Genomic DNA, 25,167 nt, shown 5'->3' with positions numbered 1-25,167 from the left:
TCATACTTCAAGTTTACCATATCTTTACTGATCATCTACTTGTTCTATCAATTACGGAGACAGTTGAAATCACCGAATAAAATTTGTTTATTTCTGCTTTCTGTTATGACAAGTTTTGTTCCATCTGTCTTGAAATTTTGTTACTAGGTACACACATTTAGGATTGCTGTCTCTAACAAATTGATCCTTTCATCAATATAAATGTTACCCATATCTCTAATAACATTCTTGTCCCAAAGCCAACTTCATCTGCTATTAATGTAGCCACTTTCATTTCTTCTTAATTAATGCTTACATGATACATCTTTTTTTCATCATTTCTCTCTTACTGTGTCTGTGCCTTTTTATTTAAAGTAAGTTTCTGGGGCCGGCATTGTGGTGTTGCTGGTAAAGCTGCCACCTGTGTTGCCAGAATCCCATATGGGCACCAGTTTGTGTCTCAGCTGTTCCACTTCTATCCAGCTCCATACTAATGGCTTAGGAAAAGCAGCAGAAGATGGTTCAAGTGTTTGGGCCCCTACTACCAGTGTGGGAGACCCAGATGAAGCGCCTGGCTCCTGGCTCCCGGCTTCAGCCTGGCCCAGCCCTAGCTATTGTGGCCATCTGGGAAGTGAACCAATAGATGGAAGATAAAATCTCTCTCTCTCTCTCTCTCTCTCTCTCTCTCTCTCTCTCTCTTTTTCTCCCTCCTTCTCCCTCTCTCTCCCTCCCTCCTATTCTCTGACTTTCAAATAATTCTGATTTCCAAATAAATAAATCTTTGAGGTATGTTTCTAGCAGGCAGTATATAATTGGCTATTATATTCTTATTACACCTGACAATTTCCACTTCTTGGTCTTGATAATTAGGCCATTTATAGTCAATGAAATATGGCTGGGTACAAATCTACCATTTTGCTATTCTGTTTTGTACTTGTTCAGAGCTACTGTAGGATGGTCCATCTTGTTCTTTCAGGTATTGCTTACCTGTTGCCTAATATCCGAAAAGACCTATTCTATATCTTTTAACCAACTTTCTAGGTGCTTTTGACCAAAAAAGCTAGGCATGACCAGGTACTCCATCACAGCCATAGAAGTAGGGAATCTGTATTTCAAAGGTTACCCAGGCAATTACGGGACACTGCCAGACTAGAGAATCATTGCTTTAACCCAAGAGTCACAAGTGTAAAGGGAACCATGGGACTGTGAGCGGCAGGATTCGATATAACACAAGAGGGGGTGTGAGAGCTGCAGGGAACTGGAGAGCCTGGGCTCCACCTGAAAATGTGCACCACTAACTTTTTTTTTTTAAATGTCTACTGGCTGAAATCTTCCCTGTGTTCACCAACTTGCAACACCTATGCAATCCTCTGTTATGTCAATCAACCACCAAAAGCAAGCACCGTCTTGCATGGCAGACACAGCTCAAAGATGGTGGCACCATCGTTACCTACAATCTGCATCCCAGGAGTTCCTGACTTCAGTCCAAGACAAGTGCGTGTTTTGGCAACCAACTGAGAGCTCACGTTTAGCTGTACTCAACTCATCAGCACCACGCCAACAACTCACACAAATGCCTGCCAAGCAGCTCTCCCTGACCTGCACAGCATGAACTGACTTCACATTTGCTACTACTAAATTTCACCTTGTTGATTTTGGCTCAGGGTTTGGTGTTGTCAAGAACATTTTGAATCCTGGTTCTGTTATCTTTCAAACTAACTGCTTTACCCAGATGTGTCTCCATTGAAAAACTGGTAAGTATGCCAGAGCTTGAGACCAGATCCGGTGACATAGTCCACTGCCCCCTGCCCCCAACTGATGCTGCCAATCAGTCCCGCCCTCGTTCCTCACCATGGCTACCCCAGGGGGAACAGGGAGCAGAAGGGGATGAAAGTCAAACAAGCAAACCAAGCTCTTAGAAAGGATCAGGGCAAAATGCCAGAGTGGTAGTGAATTAGTAGCCTGCATGTGGGTTTTGTGCAAACATTTTCATGAATACACCTGCTGCTCATCTACATAGGTAACAGGTAATGTTGCAGGGCCACCCTGCAGCGATGCTAGGGGGCTTCCATGCAGGAGACTCAGCTCTGACACCAGTTAGCAGCATGGCCTTGGGCTATCGCGTTTTCTTCCCTGCCCCTCAGGTTTCTCATCTGAGGTTTCCCCTCTCAAGAAACCATCATTCTTCTCCCACCCGGACTCCTTCTCCCCAACAGAAGCCTGGCCTTCGTCCCCCTTCCACAAAGCCTTGCTTTGTACTGACTGTGACACCCATTGGAGAAATGTGGTAAGGGAGAACTTTTCCTATCCCTCAGATACCAGTTGCCTATTTAAAACCCTTCCACAGCACTTGAGCCGGCTTCATGGTCTGACTCCTGCTACCCTTTCCTACCTCATATCCCACCTGACACTCACCCACACTCTTCACTCCTGCCTGGTTGTGCTTTTCCACCCATTCAGGCCTTAATTCTCGCCGTTCTCCCTGCCTGAAATGCCCAACCCCTATTCTACACCCAACTTAAGTCAATTCGTTACTCAAAACCCAGCTCAGCCATTGTCTTCCAGAAGCCACTAAGCCTGCTGTGCACACCCTGTCCCAGCACTCATCATGCACCTGGGGCTGCTGGTTGGCTTATCTCTTTCTCCAACCTGACTGTAAGCTCTTTTAGGGCTAGGGTCTTTTATTAGCACCCTCTGAAATGATTCCTGCCACAGTATAGGTGCTTGTTGAGTCATGAGTGAAGGACAGGGGAATTAATGAGTCACACCACATGGGGGACCACCTACTTACCCTATTAGGCGGCCAGGCCAGGCAAGCTTAAGCCCTGGTCACAGCATCCCAAGCTCAGACTCAACCTCTTGGACTCCGCCTCAAAGCAGAAGTCTAAATGTCAGAGACTTCCCTGAAGGGACTGCCTGGGCATTCACGCACCTCTCATCTTCTTTCTAAATCTTCTCCCAAAGCAGAATAAATAAAACGGAAGAAGGACTGGGAAATCTTGCCCACTGTCTCCTCTCACACCTCACGAACAAGGAGGAGCCACCCTCCAAGACGTGCTGCCCAACTGAGGCGTTCCCATCCTTGGAATCCAAGAAGTCAGGGAGGCTTCCTGGAAAAACATCAATTGGAAAAATCCATGGCCAGCCAGCCCTTCACCAGGCCTCTCCCCTGCTGAGTTTGCTCATCACTTGAAGTCTACAACTCACCAGTTGTTTATATTCCTAACCCCAAGTTCAGGGGCATCTGCAATTTAATTTGAGCCATGGATAGACAGGGCTGTTCTCTGTTGGAGTTTCAAGAACATAAACAGCTCTCCAGGCTGAACTCTGCATGGCATTCCCCAGCCCCATGCCTACCCTGGTCCTATAAATATCTTCTACCACTTTCCAAGATCACCCCCTGTAGGCATAGACAGGGCTAACTCACCCCCAAGGCTGGAAGACCCCACTTGGAATTGGGGGCAACAGAGTGGCTGAGAGGGGTTGGTGAGGATACAGGATGGAAGGAAAGGGGATAAAGGCTGAGGGTTATTGGAGGAAAGAGGAAGAGAAAGTTCGGTGGGACCAGGGAGAGGCTTAGAAAGACACACACTCAGCTCTGAAGCCTAAGGATAAATACTTCAGGGCCTGTGGGGGTGAGAAGAGCTGAAGAGACCACCAGGGGTGGGGGCAGGGAGAGCTTGAGGAGCTCTGAAACACCTCACTAGGAATTTGGCTCCACCTCCACCACCTTCCCACCCACAAGACAGGGCACTAAAAGAACCACTAGGGCAAGTGCGGCCTGCAGAGTCACTTAGCGTCTGTCTGCTTCTCTCACTCCCGTTCTTCCTGCCAATGGCATCTGTATCTACACCGAATCACCCAGACTCCATCCTGCCCATCCCAAGGGAGGATGAACGGCCAATGCCAGGGTAGGGAGGTGGAGAACGAGGGACCCAGGGACAGAGATTTGGGCATGTCACCAGCCCATTCCCTACAGGAAGCCCACTCTGCAACTCATCCATCCTACTGCTCTCTGGTTCCACTGGCCAACACTAGAGACTGTCACCTTTCACAGAGCATCAATGACACATTTATCACAGGTCCTCCACCAACAGGGGATATGATATTGGTTTGTGTCATTGATAGGCAAATGAGAGCCCCAGTTCCCAGGATAAGCAAATGCCAAAAGGCAGCATCTCATAGCAACCAGACCCTCCTGGTCCTCTTAGACACACACACACACACACACACAGTCCTGTGCACTACCAGCCATCTGGACGACCCAAAGCCATTGGGAGCATCAGTCCCCAAGTGGGGCCTGTGGGCCTCCCTGGGGAATTAGTGGGCCCTGTGCCATACAGCTGCCGGCCACCCTTCAGGCCAGCAGCCCCCTGAGATGCCAGGCAGACTTTTCCACCCGTCCAGAGCTTCTTAAGTGCCTCTGATATACACCATGTGTCCCAACAGGAAAACACACACTCATCAACTCTATGAAATGCTCCAGATGTGATCAAAGCCAGACAGGCAAAAGAAAACAGAGATGGAAGTGTTCAAGAAGCTGGAGAGGCTCTGGGAGAAGAAGCAAGAAATCCAGGGACATGGTGAAGAGAGGTGTCCCTGGGCAGGAGTGAGTGCACAAAGTCTAGAACGGGGGCCCAGACTCCTGGGTTCCAATCTGCACTCCAGATTGGCCTGCCTTCAAGACTTTGGCCTTGCCCCCAGACTGGTTTCAGGATTAAGGTTCTGCAGAACCACAGAGAGCCAGCCCTGCAGGGATGTTCTTCGAGTTGATCCCCCATCTACCCTTGCTTTACAGGTGAGGAAGGCATATATCAATCAAATTGCCTGCAGCCTCATCTACCACCCCAAAGCCCAGCTATCTGGGTTAAATTGCAGCCAGTGCTAGCAGCACAGATGAAAGATTGCTCATTTAACTGTGGCCTCTGACACATTAACTCCATCCCCTTTGCCTCCTTAGTACTGTTGGAGGATCTCATTCCCCTCTTCCGCAGGGAGGATGAATTTGATGGCTCCCAGATATGAATTGCCTTAGCATCCATGGTCAATGGCAACAGATCCTAAGGAACCAGGTCTGTTTATTCTAGAAGCTCCTGGAGCCCCCTTCCCTCCTCTCCGAATCTCTGACCACATCTCCATGACCCTGCACCAGCTGCCTGAGGGGCTCTTTCAGGGAGCTGTCCATGTCTCACCAGCACCGTCTTCCTCCCCAAATGCGCAGTAAAGCAGGTAAGATCATGGGCTCTGGGGTCACACTACCTAGGGCTGGGGCAGGTGACTTGTCGGCTCTGCACGACTTGTCCTCATCTTGAAAATGGGCACAAAGATCATGCCAAGTTCCTAGGATTCCTGTGATCTTTCAGGTAGGTCAGGCACACCAAGGGCTTGGTGAAGCCAACTCAAATGAGAGCAGGCTTACTGGTATGGTAGCACTGGTTATTAACAGTCCCAGTAACAGAGAGAGATGGTTCACGCCCACTGAATCACAACTTCATGAGGCTGTGGGCCAGCTGGGATGTGGAAGGGTGAGGCCAGGAAGAGAAAGGAGGCCCTGGACTCAGAGCCCAGGCTGCCCTTGAGTGGTCTCGGAAGGGCAGAGAACAACCAGCAGGAGAAGCCATTCCTCTCCCCAGCCCCTCCTCCTCGCCTCCCCATCCTGTTAGACACAAAAAGCACAATCCCAGTCCCTCTCCAGTGCCCCAAAGAGAAAAACCCCAGATCCCATAAAAGCCAATCTAATCACATCAACATCACACACACAAGGAAACCCCCACAAACTAAACCCATCCAGGCCATACTCTCTCCAGGGCATAGAGCCCCAAATCTTTGACGAACCCACAAGGTCCTCTGTGCTCTGGCCCCTGCTCCCCTCCCCAGCCTGGCTGTCCCTACTGTTCCCCCCTGCATGGTGAATGTTCCAGCCCTCAGGCTCCCTCTACCAGTGGGGCAGGACACAAAGCGGTGAAGCCAGACCTAGGAGTTCAAATCCTACCTCTGCTCCTTAAAAGCCGCGTGCCCTTAGGACACCTAATAACCTCTCTGTTCTCTGATTTCCTCTTTGAAGGGCTTTTGTGGGCCAGCGATGCCCCGGGCTTAGAACAACACCTGTGGCCCAGGAAGCGTCCTGTAAGCACTAGCTACTGTCACGAGTTTGGCTCATCTGTGCTTTGACACCTCTACTGAATCTTAGCTTCAACGTCTCCTCTCGGGGAGGCCTTCTCTAGTCAGATGGGACGGCCCTGTGTATGGGTTCCTGTGGGCCCCGGGCCTTCCCTACAATGACCTGTGTCACACGCACTTCTATGTGTGCAGTTGCTGTGTTCCCTGCTAGATCGCAAGCTCTGTGAGTTCAGACCAGGATGGGCACTGTTCCCAACTGTCTTGGGGACAGTGCTGGTTTGCACCTGTTGTCTCCGTGTGAGAGGTGGGATGGGGGTTCAGCAAACATTAACTGCACTCCATTTAATAACAGACTTCCCAGCTCCAGGAATCTGTGCTTGGCCACAAGACTCACTTTGGCCAACAGAACACTTGTGATATGATGGCAGCAGGTGCTCTAAGATGCGTCTCACAGCTCCATTCCTCTCTGTGTACTCTTGTGATGCTCCATGATGGGACCATGCCCAGCTTGCTCCTGACCTAAGCACTATATGCTATCTGTGGAGGACTAATCATAGTCCTCTCTCTCTCTCTCTCTCTCTCTAATATCCACTGGTTCTCATGTTTACTGTGATTCCTTTGTTAAAAACAAAACTTTATTTGGAGACAAAGAGATAGAGATCTCCCATCCACTGATTCACTCCCCAAATGTCCACGACAGCCAGAACTGGGCCAGGCCAAAGCCAGGAGCCAGGAGCTCCATCCAGGTCTCCCCTGTGAGTGGCAGGGACCCAATCGGTTGTGCCATCACCTGCAGGCTCCCAGGGTGCACATGGGCAGGAAACAGAATCAGGGGCTCAAACTGGAACTGGGACTCAAACCCAGACACTTTGATATGGGACGCAGGTGTCCCTAGCCTCCTATTAACCACTAAGCCAAACCCTCATTCTGCAAACTCAATCTGAAGCCTGGGGCCAAACCCAACCAGCTCTCAGCCTGAGCAGGGCTTCCTCACTCAACGTGAACAACAACAACAAATGGCTGCTGCTGTAGGCTGCTGATTTGGGGATGGTTTGTTATGCAACATGAATTTGACAGTCACTGTCACCTGCCAGTGTCCCAGGTCAGATGATCAAGTACCAAATCACCCAAGGTCACTACTTTATCTCCAGCACCTCAAACAGTGCCTGACATGTAAATGGTGCCCAATAAATATCTGAATGAAATTGAGCTAAACTGTATGTTCTCTTGGACCTGTTTCCCCAGTCTGTGAGTCTCTTCCTTAGCTGAGTGGTGAGAGGTCGGAGTCTGGAGGCTCCAGCTTCTGTTTCTCCTACACGGTCCCCAGAGAGATGTTCCTGACGCAACAGGCGGCCTGCTGCACAATCAGATGCTGAACCTCCTTCCTCCGTGGAAGTCAAACCCGCAGATAGGAGCAGGTGTTTCCCAGCGGGAGACACACAGGACTGGACACAAGAAGGAAACAGAGCTTGGAAAGCAGAACATCTCACTGATGAACGTGCAAACCACAGCAAGGAGGGGCTCTCCAGAGACCCCATGGCCCTGAGCAGAGCACAGAGACACCCTCTGTCTGAGGTGGACTTCTGTCCCCGCAGAGCAGCCTGACCTCTTGGCCCAGGGTTGAGGATTGGCCAGAAAACCAACTGGAGGAATTGCTGTCATTTTGTAGAATTGCTAGCAGCTCAAAGTGAGGCCCTTACCCTCCTCCAAACTAACATGCTCAGATGGAAAATTCAAAATCCACTTCTGGGGCCAGCATTGTGCTGCGGCCAGCTGAGCCGCCCCCGCCACACTGGCATCCCACATCGGAGCACCAGTTCAAGTACCGGCTTCCTGCTAATGTGCCTGGGATGGCAACAGAGAATGGGTCATGTGCATGGCCCCCTGCCACCCATGTAGGAGACCCAGATGGAGTTCCTGGATCCTGGCTTCAGCCTGGCCCAGCCCCGGCCACTGCGGTCCATCTGGGGAGTGAACCAGTGGATGGAAGATCTCTTTCTCTCCTGCTCTCTGTCACTCTGCCTTTTAAAAAATCCCAATTCTCCAACCCCCATCTCCATCTCTGTCCATTGTATTCAGTTGAAGATGGATTCCAGAAGAGACCTCTAAGGTGGAGCAAAGACTCCGAGGATTGAGCCTTCAAAGAAGGTTTCGCGCGTCCCCTGCCTCTTCATGTCTGAGCCAACCAATTTGCCAGGGGCAGACAAACGACTCTGGCAGTGACCCAACTGTCAACATCCTTGGATACCTTGACATAATCCCAAGAAGGTTCCAGAAACAGCAGTCTCCCAGGCAGGGATCTTGAAGTTTTGTTAATTGTTTTTTCATTCATACGTATGTGACTTCCAGACCCACAAAATGCTGTGGTTTTCCGATTCTAAAACAGAGGCATGTGCCTCTGCAGAAAGCCTGGGCGTGCCGAGCTAATTAAATTGAGCTATCTTGTGGTGGCTGTTGTAACGTGTGTTCCACCGATGTTATTTAATGTGTTAAGACGTTTTCTGTTTATGTTGGTTACAAACCCATGTGGTGTGGGTGGAGAACACCACTCCGGGGAATATCATTAGCAGAAGTGGGAGTGCAGGGGTTCCAGGGACATGTGGTGAAACAGTGGCTCACGGGATCAAACAGTTGGGCTGTGTCCATGGGAACTCATCCCAGCGCCAGTCCCCTCACTCCTTCGAGGGCACGATCAGTCTCTGGGATCCACTGAGGCCCTGGGCTCCCACCAAGGAATTGCACCTGCCGTTGTACAGTCTACATGTTTGATGGAGGAGATGCAACTGTTAAGCAAGGTGAACTTCGTGGGTCCCCTGCGGCCGAGTGACTTACCCAAGGTTTCTCCAGGAGAAAGAGTGAAGGAAGATCTGGTCTTCCATGGCCTCCCTGCTCTCACCTATATGGCCAAAAGCACAATGAGTCCCCGAACCCTTCCTGAACCCTCTGTCTTTGCCACCTCCCTATATCCCAGGGATCACCTGTGAGCAACCCTGTTGTTGCCAGCCAGGACCCCTTTGTCTAACCCCTATCTTCACCCTATACTGTCTCCAATACGGCAACCACTTGTCTCAGCCCCAGTGCTTCCTGCACAGCCCCTCTTCCAGCTCAGCCCACCCCTGACTCTCTTGGCATCTCCTGCACAGGAAAGCTTCCGTGGTCCCTTGTAGGTCTCCAAGCCCCATTCCTTCCCTCATTCCACTGTCTGCTTCCTCCTTACAACTCATCTGTCCTGTCTTACTTTTCCCTAATCAACTACACCAAATGCCTAAGCCCTTCCTGGCAGTGAACAGTGAAAGGTTTTTTCACCACCTCGTCCCACCTTGCTGTGCAGCGTTCTGTACATTAGCCGTCTGTTGGTTGTCCCTTGAGAGTTCCGTGGCCTACATTTGAAGTTGTCTTCTGTGAGTATCATGTGTCCCATTATTATATCTCAAGCTCCCCATTTTCCATCTTCTTTGAAGCGTTGGCTCCATACCCAGGAGAGAGTTCTGCATCCAATAGACCCCTGATGCAGGAGCTAGCTCTCACATTATTAAGAGATTGGGTATGATTAGCATAGAGATGGTTCTCTCTATATAAAGCCATACTAAAATGATCCATAATGAAGAAGGAGATGGGAGAGGGAATTGGAGGTGGGGAGGGAGTGGGGTGGGGGGCATGAGAGAAAGAACCACTGTATTCCTAAAGTTGCATCTATGTAAAAATGCATTCATTAAATTAAAAAGAGATTGGGATTGATTTCAAGAAATGTCTCAGACCAGCTGGGTTTCTCAGGACGTCCTAAAACAAGCAAGGAGAGCCAACCCCACTCTTCACAGCCAAGGCACCCTACAGGGTCCCAAGCACTCTGGTCCCACCCCTGAGGCCCCGGGAGCTTCAGAAGCATTGTTTCATTCTCACTGGGACACAAAAGCCATCCTTCAGACCCTTTCCAAATGCCCATGCCCACCAGGAGCCAGCCTCCAGGAGGAACAGACGCATCTCATGCAGTGCAGTGCATGGTGCTGACTGGCAGCTGAAGCCACCTCTGACACAAAGCAGCAAATCAGAGGCAGGAAGAGACATGACTCAGCTGGCAACAGTGAGAAGTGACAGCTGACAACCTGGCAACGTGGAAGGAGCTGGAAATGAGAAATCAAAAGCATGGCCTTCTAGGGTCACTAAACAGAGGCCTGAAGAGTGACCCATTAGCCCCGCTGTGTGCAAAGAGGGATGGCCATAAAGATGACGCAGCCTAAAGCACACAGATTTGCCCATGGTGTGCATGCCAAGTTTCTCAGCAAATTACCCCACAATTTTCTCTGGGAGATAGGTCATCGAGGGGGTTAGCACTGCCTGACATCAGCCGCAATGAGCTCTAAGACCATCAGCCACAGGCACAATGGAAAAGACAGTCTCCTGAGGTTGAATCCCAGGTGAGCTCGCTGTGGCCTTGCGAAGCCTTTACCTCCATGAGCTCAATGTCCTCATCTGCAAAATGCAGTAATAATCCACACTTTGCTGGGAGAGTGTGTGTTCTAATGGCTAAAAGGGGACACCTGCAGCTCACAGCAGAGTACCTGGGTTCAAGTCCCAGATTTGCTCCTGACGCCAGCTTTCTGCATTCTGGGAGGCAGCAGGTGATGGCTCAAGTGCTTGGGTCCTTGTCACCCCTGTGGGACACCTGGGTTGAGTTTCTGGTTCCTGGCTTTAGCTTGGCCCAGCCCTGGAGGTTGTGGGCATTTAAATAAATAAATAAAATCTAAAAATAATAATACCCACTGTACAGGGCTTTTGAGAGGCAGAGGTCACACATATAAAGTGTATTTAAAACCAGAGAAAATTCTGCTGCTTTGGTGAATATTGTAATTCCCCCCTAGAGAGCAGATAAATAATACTTTTACTGAACCGGACCCATAGCCATCCTCAGGATGTTTGAACAACACTTCATCTTAATCCTCACAGTAACACTGTGGGCAGGTAGGACAGGTGCGGTGGTTCCTATTTATAGCCAAGGAAACTGAAGCTTGATACAGAAAGGCTTATCAAATACCACATCCCCTGGAAACAAGGCTGGAGCTAAAACGGAGTCCTTTTCATTCAGAACCCACTGCTCGTGGACTCCAGGAAGTGCCCCTCGCAGGAGCTGCAGGGTTTCAGGACTACACACCAGGTCACTCTGCTCACCTCTCAGTGTAACAAGTGTTGCCCTTGCTCCTTCTCCCTTTTCTTCCTAATGCAGGGAGCCTGACTTGTGTAATCTTTTTCCAGGTGGAGCCTCTCCAAATCTTTAATCACATGATTTTTCCTTTCACAAAATATCTCCTGAGTGTTCTTTAAGTACGATGCCCTAATCTGGACACTTGTGAGACTTTGCCAAGTCTTAGTAAGTCATTGAGTCACAGAATCCTAGTTTGGTTTCTAAAATGCTTTCCAAGAATTTCAAGGGTCTATAGCAACATATCACATGGATGATTCTAGAAAGAGTTGCAGTCACTCCCAATGATTGATGCCTTAGGTATGGCTGATACCTCTGTACCCACCAGTGTACAAGGTAGTTTGGGGGAGGCGAGGGTCAGTTCTCTCCCCATGCTGTTTTCTTACAGCCACACACTTACTTGTGAATTTCATCCATCAGTTGGTCCCCTCATATCCCAGAAAAGCCCAAGAGTCATCTACAAGCTTGGAGATTGTGCTTTGACCTTGAGCTCCTTGAGTGGGTCATGCTGAAACCCTTCCCCAGCAGTGTCTGATGGAACAAAATCCACGCTGGCTTCACCACACCAGGTGCAGCATAAACAAGGCTCCTGCATGGGGCTTCCCAGGCCAGCGAGTCCCAAGGAGGACAGTCACGAGGGTGAGGCTGTTTGAACAGCCCATATCACATAAAGACAGGCAGGGCGCCCCATGGGCGCTCTGGGTATAGGAAAAAAGGCTTAGGCATCGTTGAACCATTATGGACACAACAGCTCATTTTAAATGACCTACACAACAGGACACTCTTGTTCTGTTCAGTTCCAGGAAGCAGAACTGCAGCTCTCATTCTGGCTCCACAACTTTCTTCCCAGTGGCTGGGACATAGCAGAGAAACAAATCGCCCCCGAGGTGAGACAGAGCCTGCTGCAGGAAAAAGCAAGCCCAGGCTGGCATCTGCTAGATGGATATGGTGCAAGAATTCCCCATGTATTCACTCCAGGGCCAGGCATGGAACTTTCTCACCCCTAAGCTTCGCCACCTCTGGGATGCCACAGTTTGTTCCCAGAGGTTCTGGGTAACTGAGGGTTTACTGCACACCAAGGACCAAGACAGCACAAAAACAGATAGCTTGTCACATCTTTCAGACCATATCAGCTTCTTCTCCTCTTTAGGAAACAGGACATGACATAAGAGGGACAGCTCCTTCTTCCCCAACTACCTGCAGCATCACCGTCTGTCCCATGTGGCTGACACTACTGGAAGGGAGATAAAAATCGTTCTAGGAGAAAGCATTTAGTCTAGTGATTGAGATACCTTCGTCTCACAGTATGGTGCCTGAGTTCAATACCCAGCTCTGGCTCCTGACTCCAGTTTCCTGCTAGTGTAGACCCTGGAAGGCAGTGGTGATGGCTCAAATAATTAGCTTCCTGCCACTTATGTGGGAGACCTGGATTGAGTTCCTGGCTCCTAGCTCAGGTTCTGGCCCAGCTGCAGTCATTGCAGACATCTGAGGAGTGAACCAAAAGACGGGAGCTGTGTGTGTGTGTCTGTCTGTCTGTCTGTCTGTCTCTGTCTCTATGCTTCACATGTGTTGTGTCTTTTTGGAATTTTGAATTGATCTGAAACAGGAGCCACCTTCTATGGAAGGATGTTGAGGGGCTGGGAGAACACCCACAGAGATCCAACAGCGTCTTTGGCCTTAGTCTTGAACAAGAACTGACAGCGTCACCCACTCCAGCTTCCACTCCCACTGGTCAAGCATGAGAGCCATTGCCCTTCCTCTGGAAAGGTACAAACTGGAGGAGAGTGGTGCTAGAGGATGTGAGAGAAAGGGAGGACAGAGCCTTCACATGGGGATTTAACTAGAAGCCTGACTTGTAAGACAGAGCACACTATAACACAGAACACCAGCATCTTTGCTGCAGCCTTGCCTCGACCCAGTGCTGCCTGCCCTCCTCCGTCTGCTCTGCTCTCACACCCTAGGAAGTGGCAGAAACATCCTCAAGGCCACGAGATATTCCTTCCTTCCAGGATGAACAATATCCCCAGCTGGATCCTCCCCTCAAATGCCAAGAACCTGTACAGATGCCACCATCCGTGTTGTCACTCTTTCGCTCCCCTAGTGGATACAGCCTCGCCTCCTTCCAACCCTGGATCCCAGGCTAGCTCTCAGAACAGAACCAGGGACATGGGCCAGGCTGGCACAGAACCCTTACAAATGAGGTTTGCAAGTCAAGTTCTGGGCTGACCACTCCCACTCAATAGCGATGAAAGATCTGGCTTTGGGTCAGTGTAATTTCTGGCTTGATCGCCAGTATCTGACTAAAAAATAAACCCATAAATAGGGTGGTCCAGGATGACAATAGGGACACATTCACCAACCTCCTGTCTCCCAGAAACCAACAATCCTCATCCAAGCACCACCTCTTCCAGGAAGTCTTCCTTTATTCTCCAGTAGCAATGACTTCACCTGCGTCCCAGGCTACATTTGCATGTTAGTATCATCCTTACAGCCCCCCACATCTTCCTGCCCGGCATACATCTGCCCTCTTGCAGAACTGCTATGTCCTAACGGGCATCAACTCTTCCTTAATCATTGGTGCGCCTCTCCATGTGGCCAAGCAAAGAGCCTTGCTCATTGTAAGCATCGCTATATGTTTATCACACTGAGCAGGATCGCCTTTCAGAATCCCAGGGGAGGATCTAGAGGGAAGGCAGCAGGGCTCAGGAAATAATTAATCACGGCTTGATCAACATTTCTTTCTCTCTCCATCCCCTCCCCCACACCAGCTGCGGCCAGGCCCGGCCGAGCCCAGCCTGCTGAGAAGCCCACTGAGAAAGGACGTGGTCTCCTCTGCTGCCCTCCGGAGGGATTCTGATGGGAGGGATCCCGTGGGGCTGCAGACCAGGAGAAGTGGATGAAATCGCACCGCTGCCTTGCTGCAGGAGGCGGGGGAGCCAGCTCTGGAGGTGCCAGGGCTCTGGCGGGCTCTCCATGGGTGGTGCTGGAGAAAGCCCGGAGATGGACAGCAAGAGGGTGGCAGGTACCACTTGCAGGCAGTGCCCCCCGCTGTCCCACATCTCACAGTGTCACCTGCCACACGGCTGGGCTTCCTGCCTCGGGGCTGATTCTCTGACCTCTCAGCACCGCACTCCGGGCTGGGGCTGGTGAAGGTGCCCCTTGCCCAACGCCCTGGATGAATGCTGCAGTGTAAACAGGTTACCATGCCCCTGAGCCTACAGACTTCTAGAACCCCCTGTTCTCATCCTGTCATGGGCAAGCAGTGGCAGATGCTTAAAAACAAATAAGTAGGGGCCGGCGCTGTGGCGTAGCGGGTAAAGCCGCCGCCTGCAGTGCCAGCATCCCATGTGGGTGCCAGTTCGAGTCCCAGCTGCTCCATCTCCCATCCAGCTCTCTGCTATGGTCTGGGAAAGCAGTAGAAGATGGCCCAAGTCCTTGGCCCCCTGCATCCATGTGGGAGACACGGAAGAAGTTCCTGGCTCCTGGCTTCAGATTGGCACAGCTCCTGCCGTTGTGGCCATCTGGGGAGTGAACCAGTGGATGGAAGACCTCTCTCTCTCTCTCTCTCTCTCTCTCTCTCTCTCTCTCTGCCTCTCCTTCTCTCTCTCTTTCTCTCTCTCTGTAACTCTGACTTTCAAACAAATAAATAAATCTTTAAAAAAAATAAATAAGTAAGTAAAAATGTGTCCATGAGTTTCAGCAAACTAGTGTGGTACTAAGTCAAACTCAGATGTTTAAAGCCTATTTGTCTCATATGTATCAAAAGCTCCAAGCTAAGAAAATCAGTCTTGGGCAGATGGGAATATCAGTGAATAAACAGGGAGCTAATAAGACTCTAACTGGTATTGGATTGGATCTCTACAAATTGTAAAGGCTTCAGCTCCTCAGGTTACACCCAGAAAATAAAAATTGCTTCTGTCTAGGGTTCCTCAGGCATTGAACCAGGCTGGTTCGGCAGAAATCCCCTCCTCTGGCCGTGAGGACCCTCCCATGTCTCCCTATGGAATCAGAAGAAATAAAGAGTCATCCGGGTCCAGCTCAGGCATCGTTTCCCCACACTCTTCACAAACCTGGCTTCTGCCAGGGCACAGTGCCACTGGCTGCAAGTTCCCAGATGAACCTTCTGGGCCAGGTTGCACCTGTTCTCCTGGGCTCCTGCTGGATGCTTCCCTGGGGAGCGTTTCAACTCTCTCTGCCTCTCTCTCTCTTTCTTTCTCTCTCTCTCTCTCTCTCTCTCTCTCTCTCTCTCTCTCTCTCTCTCTCTCTCATACACACACACACACACACAGTGAGAGAGAGAAAGAGAGAGAGTCAGCTCAGGCCCGCAGGCCCCAGTGTTCCCAGAACTAAGGTAGGCTCCAAGGTGCAGAGGCCCATCAACAGTCCCACAGTGCAACCTGCTGGGCACGAACATTGGTGCACCTGGTGGAGGCCAGGGCCGAGGGGTGAGGGGTGCAGGGAAGGGCACCTTACCTCCCCTCTGCCCATTGTCAACATCTGGGAAGGGAGTCTCAAACCCCACAGCCCCAGATTAGGCTTTAAGGGGCTTGGAACTTGAAACTGATCGCCCATCCCCCAGAGCTCTCAATGTCCACACAAGTGTTTTAGAATTTTCCAATGGATCACTGTAGGGGAGAGACCCTGGGGCTCCAGAGGAGGGATGGACGCTCAGTGCTGAAAAGGAGGAGCTGAGGGGACAGGCGACTTGGTGCTTAATATACGGGCATCCCACATCTGAGCCGCCTGATTTCACGTTCTGACTCTGCTCCTGACTCCAGCTTCCTGCACTGTAGACCCCGGCAGGCAGCAGCGACTGGGTTCCTATCATACACGTGCGAAACCTGTATGGAGTCCGCAGCTCCTGGCTTTGGCCCAGCCCAGCCCTGGCTATTGCAGGCATTTGGGAAATACCCACCAGACAGGAGTGCTCGCTCACCCTCGTTCTCTCTCCCCCAACCCCTGCCTCTCAAGTCCATAAATATTTTTGAAACTAACTTTAAAAATAAGGAAAGTAAAATAACAATGAGGTGCTGAATGCCCAAGGGACTAGGCAGGCCTTTCCACGAATAACTGGAGCTGACTTGTGGAAGACAACACCGCCTTCTTCCACGTCCTTCAACACAGATCACGAGAGCACAGCTTCTAGCTGAAGCACAGGAGGGTGCAGTGCACGCTAGTAAGTAGTCACGGAGCAAAGCTATTGTGCTGCAGGGCCCAGGGGACCGGACAGGTGGAGCAAGAAAGGTGGAGAGGAAGCGGCTGAAGCACCCACACGACTTGGAGTCAGAGGAGGGAGTGGGAAGGCAGCCAGGGGTCGCCGGGCTCCCAGGCTGCGTGAGGACGGTGAGGAGGAAGGAGACGGCTTGGACCGCATCCCAGGAGGCAAGATGGCAGTGAAGCAGTGGGCGATGATGGGTTTAGGGTGCAGCTTGCTGAGGGCAAGAAGCCGCGCCCCGCTCTCCAGGCTCCTTCCTCTGTGGCTTTTCAGTCCCTGCTTGCCCACCTATATCCCTAATGCCCCCACTCCTGCTCCCCCTCCCGCCCCTCCCCCGCTGCCTTCACTTCTCTTCCCAGCACTCCCTTGAGGTCAGAGAGCTCTGATGCCACTGGGCAGACCACAGCAGCCACCTGCCCGTACCCCCCTCCCTCCACACACACACACACACACACACACCACCCACACTACTGCCTTTCCCCTCCCGCCAGCGTCTGAGACATGCCTGAGGTCAGCCTGCTCCTCCCTCCAGCCAAGCCCCTGTCCTTGTCCTGCGAGGAGCCACAGCCAGCCTCCTGCACTGGGTGCCACGTCAACCCAGACTCCAGCTCTCTGGCCCAGGGATGCACCAGGCCCCAGAGGCCCCTGCAGGTGGGGCTGCTTGGGTTGCAGCCATTCCCCACTTAGCTGGCAGGGAGTCACCTGAGGTCTGTGGGGAGAAGTCGAGGCTCTCAGGTAAGGAGAAGTTTTATTTTTCCATCCTACTTTTTTAATAAATGAAGTTGGTAGTTGGAGAAAACAAGCGACAGAGTGGGTGGCCATATGTGATCCAGAGAAAGCAATCAGAGTCCACCAAGAACAGAGGGAGCCACCCTGACATGCCCCAGGCTGCCCAGGTTGAGCCATGCACCAAAGCCAGCCAAGGAATGGGAGTCACTGGTGGGGAGCCTTGGTCACCCTTGCCCATTACAGCTCCGAACCCAAGCACTTCTGTTAATGGCCTCCAAGTGGACCAAACACCTGCTTGTCCCAGTTCTCTGGGAGGGCTGCTGCCTCTCCAGGTGGGAGGGGAACCTGCCCAAATGCTGGCCCCCATGCTGTTCTCTTTTCCCCAAGAAGAAGCTAGAATCCTCCCTCTGGACACAATGCTTCTGGCTGCTGCCCCTCGCACAGCCTCAGCCCAGGGCAATCGGCCAGGAAGGCTCTGGACATTTGCAGGGTGACTGAGGAGCTCAGGAAAACAGCCACAGGGGACTGAGTGGCAGGGAGGCCACTGAGGCAGCCCCAGGGCCTCCTATGCACACTCCCGAGCCCTTGCCTTTTCCAACTGAGGATGCTCTGCTGAACTGGCTCACAGATGCCTCACACGCCTCACTTCAGCCTCCCAACTGAGGACAACCAGGGCCCTAAGACCAAAGAAGGAACATGACTCACGCAAAGAAGGAGGAGCACATGGTGGCCACGCCCGGATGGGAACCCGGGGCTCAGACTTCTCACGGCCTGGTGTGCCACCCATCCCTCCACCCAGGACAGAGGTTGGGCTCTGAGAGCATCCTGGGCTTCTAGAGCCCTCTGCCCATTTTAGGCGAGGCAGGCCTCCTGCATTCTGGCAAGCTCTTTCAGACAGCTTATGGTGCTAGGCAGCAGTGAGGGGAGGGATTCCAGGACCCAGGCTCTCCTCCCCTCTTATTTGGAAAGGTCATTAAGGGCCTGGGTTCCCTGTCAGGCCATTCAGGCCATCCTGCCTCTTCCTCCTCCCCTTCCCCCCCTTGACCAACACTGAGTCCAGGACAGGTGCTTGGCCTAATGGTTAGGCCACTGCTTGGGACACCTGCATCCATGTTGACATGCCTGTCTTCAGATCTTAGCTGTGCTCCTCCTGTGCACACACCAGGAGGCAACAGGTGATGGCTCAGGTTGGATCCATGCCACCCACATGGGAGATATTGGCTCTGTTCCCAAGCTCCCAGCTTTGGGCTCCCAGCTCAGGGCCTCCGCAGGCATTTGGAGAATGAATTAGCAAATAAGGGAGTTCTCTCTCTTTCTCTCAAATAAATAAACATTTTTAAAAACTACCATGACCACCTGGACATCACTCAAGAATCTGCTTCCTCTAAGCGCTTCCCTAGGACAAGATTCAGGAGAAGAATCTGAGAGGTGGTCTCCACCCCCCTCAGAGGGCAGGCAGGGAAGAAGAGACCCCAGTGCTGGGGGCCTGGCAGTCAAGTCTGTGTTCTCTTCTGCCCCTCACAGCCCCAGTTCCTGCCCTACCCCTCCGCAGCTTCCCCACCCATCACACACAGAGCAGGAAACCATAAGACACACTAGAAAAGCAGCTCTCTGTACTTGGACAAGCAACTACTGGGGCCAAGAAGACTGAATCATTGATGACTTGCATCAAAGGCGTCCCCACCCCAGAATCCGCCCCCGCAACTTACCTGATGAGATCAATGGGTTGAAACTTATAAAACACTCCATAGCGTGCCCATTCCTGGTACAGCAGCTAAGCAAGAGAAGGAGGAACCAGATTAGCAGTGGAGGTGAGCAAACATTCCGCTTTTCTCTCGTGCATCCTGGCAAGTTAAAATCTTATCCCCAAAGCCCAGAACATTCTCATGTGACATCCCAAAGGACACATCCCAGGTCAGGAGGCTAAAGAAACTGGCCTTTCCTTCCCCAAATTACAGAGGTGACCTTTATCATACTCTGGGGCAGTCCTCCACCTAGTAAGCCTAACTCCTCCCTCTTTATTCTTTTGTCTTGTCCGGTCCTAAAAAACGAGCCCTGTCATCCACTGCCACTCACTTAACAAGCATTGATTGAACATTTATACACCAGGCACTGTCCAGACCTTGGATATGACAGTTAACCAACAAAGTCACTGCTGTTATATTGGCGCTTACACCTGCTGTGGGAATACAAGTATAAAGCCAGAGACAGAGAATTAATAAATGCTATGAAGAAAACTAAGGAGAGGGGTAGAATGCTAGGGAGGAGGGTATGGCCCAGGGAACTGTTGTGGGTGGGAAAGCCAGGGAGGCTTCTCTGAGGAGGTGACACTTGAGCTGAGACCTCAAGGAAACGGGGGACCGTCCCAGGCAGAAGAACCCTCTTTCTGTGCAAAGGCTGTGAGGCAGCTGCTTATGGTATGTCCTACAAGGTACAAGGGCCACAGCAGGGCTGGGGCAGAGGGAGCTTGCAGAGTAATGGGGGATAACACCAGGAAATACCAGCAATGAGGGATAACACCAGGAAGTACCAGCATGGCCTGATCAGTCAGGGGGTTGTAGGCTGTGCTAAAGTCTTGGGAGTCACTAGGAGGTCAGCAGCAGAAGGGAGAGACAGTGTGAGATCGTGGAGGACAGAGTAAGGAGGTGACTGTAATGGTCCAAGTGAGAGATGCTGGCTTCAGCCATGGGGGTAGGGAGAGATGAGGTAAGAAGCAGTTGACTCTGCTTATATATTAGAGGTAGTGCCAGCAAGACTCACTTGTGGATCTGATGTGGGGTGAGAGACAACGGCAATGCGGCCCGAGTGACAGAGTAACTCGTGAATGTGATGCCATTGCCTAAACTGGGGAAGACTGTGAGAAGAACAACTTAGGAAGGGCAGAGCCAGGAGTTCACCTCGGGATGAATTAATGTGCAATGCCCTTGAGACATCCACACAGGGACGTGCAGCAAGCAGCTGGGCATACAAATCTGAAGTTCAGAGCAGAGTCCAGCCTGGAGATCGAAATCTGGGAGTTGTCAGTACACGAAGGATGGGACTTCCAAGGAAGAGAGACCAGGCAGAGAAGAGGCCGAAGGCCTGGGCCCCAGGCACTGCATCATTTAGGGGTAACAGGGAGGATAAGGGACCAGCAAGGAGATGGGAGGAGCAAACAGTGGTGCGGAGAAGGAGAGTCAGAAGTACTGGATGTCCCAGAAGCCAAGTGAGGAAGGAGCTCCTAAAGGAAGAAATGGTAAAGGTCGTCACCAGTGTCGTGAGGTCAGAGGACAATGGGGAAGCGACTCGAAGGTCACCAGTGACCCTGACAAGAGGGGTTCCAGAGGTGGAACCCACACAAGAGGACGAGGGAGGAAACTGCGCACCGAGTGCATCAGGCAGTGAGAGCTCGCAGCAACTGTGGCAAAACCTGCACAGGCACAACCCCAAAGGAAAACCATGGCACCCGGTACTGTAACTTCCGACACATGGCCAGCAGGTTTCACCTAGCAGCCATCAGCAAATAGAGCGATGCAGTACCAGTCCATCACCAGATCTCACCTAGAAAGCCATGCTGAATAGATAACGGCACTTAATCCAATTATACATCTGGACCGGACAGACTTGGAATATTATGCTCCTTGCACATGACACAGAATTCACAAGGAAATCATTCAAGGCCAACTTAACTGCAGTTAGGTATTTGAGCTACCTCGCTGAGCAACAACCCTACACCTGCACCTAAGACTTTTTAAAGACATGATATAAAAAATGAAATGAGACCTAGCATTCCTACTTAGTGGCAGCAGACTTTTATTGCCATATCTCCCAGCAAACCAGACCCAGAAATGCCACACACCCTGATGGCACAAACTGTCCCTGCCATTGCTATTTGCCAAGGAGGAAACCAAGACAGGTGCGGGACAGGCGGAAGAAGATCTGAATTCATGAGCATCAGTGCCGCTCATTCCGGGTGGTGGCTTCTAACTCGATCTTCTCACTATTAGCACATCTCCTCCTCCCCCTCATTTGCGATGCTTCTGCTGCTCTGGGTTTTGAGTCCCTCTCCCAAGTGCAACCTGTGGGCTCTGCAGCACCTCGTTGTCATAGTGACACCATGTGTGGCCCAAAGGGAGGCCAGCCTGCGTCAGGAGATACGGGCAGGGGACCCCCTTGAGGGCCGTGGGACGTCACCGCCTGCCTCATAGGCTCTGACCTCTAGAGCGAATTCCTGCCCGAGTCCTGTGTCCTACTAGAACTTGAATCTCAGAGCATCTGTTGGGCACTGAGTGGGAAAACTAAAAATGCTCCAAGAAGCCAGCCTAGCACAGTCAACTCCAGTCCAAACTGAGGGCCAGCCTCGAAGCCTCACTCCTTGCTGGATCCCAGAACCTTCCAGAAAGTCCTTGTCTCAGGGTGGCATCTCCTCAGCACAGAGCTACATCCACAGCTTGTGGATGAGGATGAGAAATAAGCCAAGGAAGCCATTTGGGGAGCAAGCTTTTAGTCTAGCCTTGAAGAAGCTCATGTCCCACATCGGAGTATCTGGGTCCAATACTCAGATCATACTGCGGACTCCAGCTCCCTGCTAATGTGCTCACAGAGAGGCAGCAGTGACCGCATAGTAACTGGGTTCCTTCAACCCACATGGGAGACCTGGATTGAGTTCCTGGCTGCTGGCTTTGTCCTTAGATAGGGGCTATTGTGAGCGTTTGGAAAGCGAACAAGTAGATGGGATCTCTCTCTCTCTCTCTCTCTCTCTCTCTCTCTCTCTCTCTCATAAATAACCAAAAAGAGTTTTTGTTGCTTAAAAAAATCCATTTGATACAGAAGGGCTAGATGGATACAAAGGATGGAACCCCAAAAAGAGAACTGGAGCTAAGAGAATCAACCATGCCTGGACGCCCACAGGGATCTGCCCAGGCCAGCTCACCTGCCCTTCCGTCACTTGCAGGGGGAGCAGAGACCCAGGGAGCTCCACAGACTTCCTGATCTCCATGGATGCTCAATCATACATTGTTAAAAACAGGTGGATCAGGGCTGGCGCCGTGGCTCACTTTGGTTAATCCTCTGCCTGCGGCGCCAGCATCCCATATGGGCGCCGGGTTCTAGTCCCGGTTGTTGCTCTTCCAGTCCAGCTCTCTGCTGTGGCCCGGGAAGGCAGTGGAGGATGACCCAAGTGTTTGGGCACCTGCACCCGCATGGGAGACCAGGAGGAAGCACCTGGCTCCTGGCTCCTGGCTTCGGATCGGTGCAGCGCCGGCCGTAGCGGCCATTTGGGGAGTGAACCAGCGGATGGAAGACCTTTCTCTCTGTCTCTCTCTCACTGTCTATATAACTTTACCTGTCAAATAATAATAATAAAAAAAACAAGTGGATCATGTTCAGCTCCAGGCTCCAGGGCCCCAGGACAGACTGGCAGTCAGGGTGAAGGGAGGCATACCCAGGAGTCTCTGCCCCAGGAGGATTAGTACCATGTGAGTAATGTGCAAGGGGACCAAACAGTAACATGTGACAGTCTCTTTCAACTTGCAGAGTCTAGAACTTTCTGATGTAGCTCTTAGCAAATCCATTTTCTCCCCTAGAGTTACACCACGTCCTCTCTTCACCAATTGGCCAACACTTCAAATAAACCAGAGAGGCCGAAGCTCCTCCTTAGTGCACAGTGTCCTACTGCAGAGGCCCTTAGCGTGATTTCAGGCATGACTGACCCCAAACCTTCAGGGCAGCTGACAACCCACAGGGCCACCCCTCCTGATGGATCAGAACATGCAGGCAGCAGGTGCCGCTCCCTGGGAATCACATCCAGTAGCAGGGCATCAATATAAACATTTCATGAAACCACAAAGGAATTCAGGTACTAAAACTCCTTGCCAGGGTCGGTGCAGTGGTGTAGCGGGTAAAGACGCTATGTGCCAGTTTGAATCCCAGCTGCTCCACTTCCCATCCAGCTCTCTGCTGTGGCCTGGGAAAGCAGTAGAAGGTGGCCCAAGTCCTTGGGCCCCTGCACCCGTGTGGGAGACCTGGAAGGAGCTCCTGGCTCCTGGCTTCAGATTGGCACAGCTCCAGCCATTGCGGCCATCTGGGGAGTGAACCAGAGAATGGAAGACCTTTCTTTCTCCCTTTCTCTCGCTCTCTCGCTCTCTGCCTCTGCCTCTCTATAGTTCTGCCTTTCAAATAAGTAAATAAATCTTTTTTTTTAAAAAAGAACAACCTCGTCATGACCCTCTGCATCACCAGAAAACAGCAATGTGTTGGGGACAGTGGGCCTGAGGCCACAAGCTCCCCTTGGAAGCAGCAAGACCTGGGGAGGCACACAGATGCCAGCTGAAGCCACTTCAGAGGCACTCGTAGGGGAGGGTTGGCCCTGAATAGAAGAGGCTTGGATTCTATGCCCAGATCCAGAGACCTGCTGGAACATTCAACAAGGAACTCCAACTTCTCCCTGTGGTGCCACATCGCCAAATTAACCCTCAAGTGACACCAAGAGAAGCCCCTTCTGTCATCAGAAAGGCAAGCTGTCAAAATGCAGGAAGGACTCTCTTCCCACCCATTGGAGGCTGCAAAATCCCCTGGACCAAAGGCTTCAAAAATGCTAAAGAAAATCCCATTGCAGTGCCTTGGGCTCTCCCCTGCAAGTGGGTAGGGGAGCCACAGGGTCCCAGCGGCCCCTAGATGACAGCAACAGTATCTTTGCTGAGATTTGCCCAGAAACAAGACAGCCAGGGCAGCTGCTGGAAGCCAGGGAAAATCCTGCTCCCTCCTCCTGCTGCCATGGCTCTGAGGGAGGCAGGAAAGCTCTGCTCCCCTGCAGGGGGAAGCCGCTTCTTAATGATCCCATGGGATAGGGGAGAGGGAGAGACCGGCAGCTCCTCCCGGGCCTGGGTCATCGAGACCTGGTGAGGCAGGGCAAAGAGACTGCCATTCTCCAGGGCCTTTGGGCTTGCCTGGCGTCTGCCTGAGACGATCTTACACCTTGGAGATCACAGGAACAGCCCCAAATTGCAAGAAGATGGAGGGAGACCACCCCGATACTGGGGGGCTGGGCCACTTGAGACCTCATCGCAAACCGGCCCTAAAGGGCCCCCCTCCCGGAGGCCAGCTGAGCCACAGGGTCCTCCCTGGCATTTGCAATCAGAATCCGTCCCACAGCATCTGGAAAGAGCACATGACTCTCTCCACCCACCTGACTCCTACTGCGTAATCAACACAAATAGGCTGCAGGGACTCAGAGGCGTTTTGCACTTTCCCCTCTAGAAGGCGGCCTAAGCACCACCCACACGTGACTGAGGACCCCCACTCCCCACCCCGCCATGCAGAAGATGCTGTGTCTGCATGGCTGGAGAGCACTGGCTGAGATGTGGACACCACGGCCCCGGGCCTGACTTCATGATCGTTCACAGACACTGGGACCAGCCTGCCCTCCCTACTGGGTGTCAGCTTCCCAGTTGCACTCACTTTCCTAACCGTGACCCGGGCACAGGGCAGTGAGGCCCCCAGGATTGGCCAGTGAACCCATGCAATGGCTGCAAGAATGGGACCTCTTGTCTTTCAACGACACTTTTTGCACTTCATGGCGCATCCAGGCCATTGGCTTTGGGAATTACCCACCAAGGAGGCGACTCCATCAGGCAGGTTGCTCCCGGCCTCCCAGCTTCCACCCCTCCCTACGTCATTATATCAACAGAAGCAAAACACTTTATGGAAGGAAAATAACCACAGAATATCCTTCCAAAGGCGCATGCATGGATATGTGGAATAGTCTACAGTTGACTTCTCTCCATCATTGCCGGAACAGGGGGCTCATTGACAAGGTCCCATGAGTTACTGTGCTTTCCTGGTCTCTGTCTAGGGTCACCACCACCCAGCGGGAGGTTTCTTAGGCAGACAGCGGGCAGCGATCTCCATTTAAAGGGGAGGAACGTGAAATTAGAGAGTGGGAGGACAG

At 51.8% G+C, this 25,167-nt stretch overlaps 1 protein-coding gene across 2 annotated transcripts in view; it reads right to left on the bottom strand.

Annotated features, from left to right (window-relative positions):
• Positions 1-25,167, bottom strand: part of ANO2 (anoctamin 2) — a 353,918-nt gene that overhangs the window by 208,207 nt on the left and 120,544 nt on the right. For both annotated transcript variants that reach the window (XM_062195454.1, XM_062195453.1), the window contains exon 9: positions 18,950-19,014. In XM_062195454.1, coding sequence (XP_062051438.1) covers positions 18,950-19,014 — 65 coding nt within the window. The remainder of the gene's footprint in view (positions 1-18,949; positions 19,015-25,167) is intronic.

This window comes from Lepus europaeus, chromosome 6 (assembly GCF_033115175.1).
Source record: "Lepus europaeus isolate LE1 chromosome 6, mLepTim1.pri, whole genome shotgun sequence".
Classification (NCBI taxonomy): Eukaryota; Metazoa; Chordata; class Mammalia; order Lagomorpha; family Leporidae; genus Lepus; species Lepus europaeus.
The sequence above is the reverse complement of the archived record's forward strand: the minus strand, read 5'-3'. Positions and strand labels throughout refer to the sequence as shown.